This window comes from Pinus tabuliformis, chromosome 8, assembly GCF_031772625.1.
Source record: "Pinus tabuliformis cultivar Carrire ecotype Pingquan chromosome 8, CPIR1, whole genome shotgun sequence".
Classification (NCBI taxonomy): Eukaryota; Viridiplantae; Streptophyta; class Pinopsida; order Pinales; family Pinaceae; genus Pinus; species Pinus tabuliformis.
Genome location: NC_142294.1, coordinates 71,003,293 through 71,009,214, shown reverse-complemented (window position 1 = coordinate 71,009,214; position 5,922 = coordinate 71,003,293). Strand labels below are relative to the sequence as shown.

General features: G+C 32.2%; 1 protein-coding gene across 1 annotated transcript; it reads right to left on the bottom strand.

The window, feature by feature from the left end:
- Nucleotides 1-4,437: 4,437 nt before the first annotated feature.
- LOC149234209 (non-specific lipid-transfer protein 4.1-like) lies at nt 4,438-5,209 on the bottom strand. Its single transcript, XM_089461127.1, has 2 exons — nt 4,773-5,209; nt 4,438-4,664 (listed from the first exon to the last, which is right to left on the bottom strand). Exons 1-2 carry the CDS (start codon nt 5,104-5,106, stop codon nt 4,648-4,650), a joined length of 351 nt encoding a protein of 116 aa, XP_089317253.1. The 5' UTR covers nt 5,107-5,209; the 3' UTR covers nt 4,438-4,647.
- Between the last annotated feature and the right edge of the window lie 713 nt (nt 5,210-5,922).

The window sequence follows — 5,922 nt, the reverse complement described above, 5'->3', positions numbered from 1 at the left end:
TATTGAAGATATATATATATATATATATATTTTCAGATTAAGTATTATTTGTATGAAAAGAAGTGGGGAAAATGGTATCAATGGTTCTTAGTATATGAAGGATTAGTGCCAAAAGTTGTTAAGACAATTACATGCAATTAAGGGTTCATTTTAGGGTTCATTTTATTATGAACCTTTACAGATCCATTTTAATCATGAATTTAGTAAGCACCCAGAGGGATTAAATCATTTGACATGAAAATCTCTTTTAGAGTGCAAATCTTTAAAAGGGGTTTGCACCTAGAGCGATTTGATCCCTATACACGCTTTAAAAATATCTTTGGACACTTGGACACTTGATCTTGAATTAGAACATTTTTTAGATGTTAAAACAACATGTTTACACCGAGATGTGGGCAACGAAATACACATGGAATAGCCAGAAAGATTTGTTTAACATCACAAAAGAGGTTTTGTTTGGAGGTGTAAGAAGTCATTATATGGCCTAAAGCTCCTAAGAAATGGTACAAGAAGTTTGATTCTTTCATAGTGAGCTAGAATTATACTAAAAGTAAGTATCACCATTGTGTTTACTTTAAGAGTTTGAATTGTATATTCATTATATTGGTGTTAATGTTATATGTTGACAATATTCTTATTGCAAGAAAAAATATGGTTGAGATTAAATGCTCAAGTGGATATTACTTGATATGAGGGGTCTAGGAGCAACAAAACAAATCTTTGTCATAAAAATATACAGAGATAAGGAAAATGTTAAGTTCATGTTATTGCAACAGAAGTATGTGGATAAAATACTCACAAAATTCAATATGAATAATTTGAAACATGTGGATATCCCTTTAGCTTCACATTTTAAGATTTCTTCAATTTTATGTCCCAATAGTGAATAAAAAAGGATTGTGTGTCTCGTATAAAATATAATAATACAATATGAATTTTAATATATCCAGTAAATATGTACTAGACAAGATATTTCACATGAATCTAGTATTATTAGTAGATACATGGAAAATCCATGAAAAATGAATTTGAAAGTAGTGAAATAGTTATTTTGGAATATTAGAGGCGCTAGTGATTATTTCATCATGTTTTATAATTTTATTTTTCCTCTGGCTTGGCTAACCCATTAAAATACTCACAAAATTCAATATGAATAATTTGAAACCTATGGATATCCCTTTAGCTTCACATTTTAAGATTTCTTCAATTTTATGTCCCAATAGTGAATAAGAAAAGGATTGTGTGTCTCGTATAAAATATACTAATACAATATGAATTTTAATGTATCCAGTAATATGTATTAGTAATATCGGTAGATACATGGAAAATCCATGAAAAGTGAATTTGAAAGTAGTGAAATTGTTGTTTTGGCATAATAGAGGTGTTAGTGATTATTTCATCACGTTTGATAATTGTATTTTTCCTCTGGCTTTGCTAACCCAGATCTTGCACGTGATTTGGACAAGAGGAGATCTTGATTTGGACAAGGGGATATCTAGTTCATGATACTTCTTTACCCTTGTAGGAGAACCTATTACTTGGTTATAAAACTTCAAGATACAATAAAAAGATCCACTTATGATTTCACATGCATGCAAGAAAGAAATTTGGTTAAAGGGTCTTTTTGACGAGTTTGGAAGAACAAATAGTCAAAGTGATATTCCTTTGGCTACTAATCTAGTATATCCTAGTAAGACTATGCATATTGATATTAAATACCATTTTGTAAGACAAGTTGTTCATGGAGGTGGAGTAGAGTTATACTAAAAGTACGTATGACCATTGTGTTTACTTTAAGAGTTTGAATGGTATAATCATTATCTTGGTGTTGGTGCTATATGTTGATGATATGCTTGTTGCAAGAAAAACATGGTTGAGATTAAATGCTTAAGTGGATATTACTTGATATGAAGGATCTAGGAGCAACAACAAAAAAGTCTTTGGCATAGAAAACATAGAGATAGGAAAAATGGTAAGGTCGTGTTATTGTACTTCAAAAGTATGTGGATAAAATACTCACAAAATTTGATATGAATAATCTAAAATATCCCTTTAGCTCATGTTTTAAGATTTCTTCAATTTTATGTCCTAATAGTGAAGAAGAAAATGATTATATTTCTTGTATAACATATACTAATATAATAGGAATTTTAATGTATCTAATCATCTGTACTATATAATATATTTCAAATGAATTTGGAATTATTAGTAGATACATGGAAAATCCATAAAGAGAGAATATGGAAGTAGCAAAATGGTTGTTTCGGTATATTAGAGGCACAAGTGACTATTTTGTCACATTTGATAATTGTATTTTTTCTATGGTTTTGTTGACTAGGATCTTGCACATGATTTGGGCAAGATGAAATCTCGATTTGGACAAGGGGAGATATAGTTCATGATACTTCGTTACTCTTGTAGGAGAATCTATAGTTAGTTATACAACTTCAAGATACAATAATATTTTCCACTTTTGATGCAAAATATATTATTATTTCACATGCATGCAAGAAGGAAATTCGATTAAAGGGTCTTTGTAATGAGTTTGGATGAATGAAGGAAAATGTGAATGTATTCTATGATAGTCAAAGCCCTATTCATTTAGCTATCAATCTAGTATATCATAGTAAGACTATGGATATTGATATTAAATACCATTTTGTAAGACAAGTTGTTGATGGAGGTGGAGTAGCTCTTAACATAGTCCATACTCCAAAAAACTCTACATGCATATTTATATAATATTTGGTTTATTTGTGTTTGGATACTCTCAACCTAGAAAAAGGTGATGAATAGATTTGGGAAGGGTACTAGGTAAATTCATGTCAAGGAGGAGATTAGTGAATCAAGGAAAATTTTTAATACTAAAATTTACTTCAAGTAATTTTTTTTGATAGTTTGTATAATGGGTGGAAATTCATGAAAGTATGAGTGCCAACTTAAACATATATGTATGTATCATGAAAGATAGAATGTAATGTTGTAAGCACGATATAAAAATATTGTAATCTTATTCTTGAGCAATAAAATATGATACGGATTACCTTATTCAAGCGATGTTTCCTTAATATGCTATCATGAGTTTACCACTTAAGTATTTGTCTTTTCTAAGTGCATTAGTGTGATTATTTCTTTAAAATTAAAAATTTATTTAGACTCCTAATCACCACCAAGAAGGGTAGTGGTGGTGCGGTGGTGAGGTGGGGTGGGTTAGGAGGAAGAAGATAGTTTTTTATATACTTATCAAATGAAAACACAATAAGAAATTATGATTTAACACATCAATCAAAGTTTTATACATCAACAAAAAATCCACTTCTCTTCTTGGAATATTTGGATATAGAGGAGTTCATCTACTAGTCAAAATAGCAATTAGCCATAAGGGAGTTTATTGACTTTTAGCTTCTCTATTAACTACATATCATGGGAAAGTGGTCCAACCAATTAAATTAACATCAAAGACTATAAACAATTCAATTAACTACATACATATGTTTATATTATTCAAAATTTTAGTAATCAACTTCTACATAAACTACAAACTTTAATTTCAATATTTATTTATACCAAAATGATAATTTAAATTACATAAACATAATAATCACAACTTATATTTCCAATATCTAAATGCATATTCTTAAATAATAACATTTTTTCTTAACATTTCATATAAGTACAAATAATACTTTGTTTATTATAATATTAATAATACTAACAATGGTACATAACTACATCAATACTTCTACTCAAACTTTAATTTTATTAAAAAATTTACACAGATTTTTGCTAAAACCATAATGCGTTTACTGTAACCTTTCTTACATCTCGGTTATCTTACATACATTAGTTTTTATGGGAAGGGATTTCCTCAAAGGTTGAGACCAAAACGAAACGAAACTTGCGCTTGATTCTTTGTCCACAAATACAAGTAAACAAATTCTCTTGAACCCAGAGCCTTGGTTTGTCCACAATAAAAACAAATAAATGCACTGTTTTAAGCGCAAAGCCTTATTAAACCGAACGATAGGCTTCATCTCTTTACCCATTAGCTAACATCAGAGTACAATTGAGGAGAGCCTTAAGAAAACAATACAACACCAGTTTATAATCAATACCGAAATATATCATAAAAGGCCTCAAGTTTTTTATTCATTAATCAAAAGTGTCCTATGCGTAACACAAACCCTTAATGAATTGGTTCCCAATCATACAATTTAAGTCGAAGATGAAATATATGTCCATGGGAAATGTTATATTTTAGTTCTATAACTATGGGAAATTCCAATTCCCAAATCATGCAATTTCAGAGGAAGATCAAATGTATAAGTCAATGGGAAATGTTAGATTTTAGTTCTATAACTATAGGAAATTTTAATACTCAACCATATGATATTTGAACACCACACATATAAAAGAAGAAGACTCAAAAACCATGAATACCTTCAATATGTTCATTGGAGTCCATTATTAAAAAGCTATAAGAGAAATACATAGATACAAAACCATGAATACATTCAATATGTTTATTGGAGTCCATTATTTAAAAACTATAAGAGAAATACATAGATGCATATATTAATATTAATAGCAGTATAGTAGCTGTTGTAGCAAGGGTGACATCAAAGTGGCTGTCCTTTCTGGTTCTGTTCATGGAACTATGTACTCTGCACAACACCCACACACAAACAGATTAGACGATTCAATGCACACTTTCCTAATCAGCGTTCTGAAAGTTTGGGTGAGGAAGAAGAAAATGGAATAAAGAAACGTACTCCCGCATTTCTTGCCAGCGTAGCGATTGGCAATATTGCAGCGCTTAGGAATGCCAATGGCGACAGCAGGGTTGATTCCAGCCTGCTTCGCTATGGGAGAAAGGAAGACTGCGCACATGCAGGCGGGCATTGTAAGGACTTTCTTGACTTGGGTACAGCAGGCCGGAGGGACGCTTGCCTTAGCATTGCTGGCCGCTCCAATGCAGGGGCTCAGACTGAGAGCCACCGTGTTAATGGGAGTCTTCCCACATTCACCAGCGCCATAAGCAGTCTGTAACATGAATGAGCTACACAGTGCCATCAGTAACATCGCCATTGCCTTCACGTTCGCCATAGCCAAAGGCCAATAAATTTCTGTTGCTTCTCTCTCGATAACACCAACGATCACCACAAGTTACAAGAAGAGAAACCCTCAGTTGCCTCTTCTTATACACAAGGGCAGTTGCCTCTTCTTATACACGAGGGCTCTCTTTCCATAATCGAAGAATCTAGATCTAGGTATGAACACGAAGAAAATTATGGAACGACTGACAGTGTCACGGGCCCGCCGAAGAATCCGCATTGTCCGATTTACAGCCGGCCCATGTTATAAAGTGGCGTTGTTGTCCATCATAATTTGGTTACGGATTTCCCGCCATATCTTTGCAGTCTCTTCTTTTTCAACAAAAATCTCTTTCTTTTTCATAGGATAGGTACATGTAGTGGTAACAACGCAGAATTGAAATAATTAGCATGCCACCAAATGCAAGTGCCGATGCACGAACGACTATTTTATATTATTTGATTGTCCATATACAGTGAAACCACCCATGTGTAGGGATAATATATGCGAAAATGACGCATGATGTGAGGTATGATACGGAAGCGTGAGAATGTGAGACAAACGCTCGTAAGTAAGTTTTATCTGGAGTTTTTGTATTTGGAATAGATTTGTAAGTAATTTTATTAATGTTCAAATTTTTTGGGTACCACTTATATGCAAGTAGTATAAGAGGATACAAACAATAAAAAAGTAAGTTTCTATCACTAATATTAGCTTCTGGAGTTTTGGTGTTTGGTATTGATTTACAAGTAGGTCTCTGGAGTTTTGGGTGTTTGGAATCGATTTGGTGTTTGGAATCTATTTACAAATAGGCTTCTGGAGTTTTGG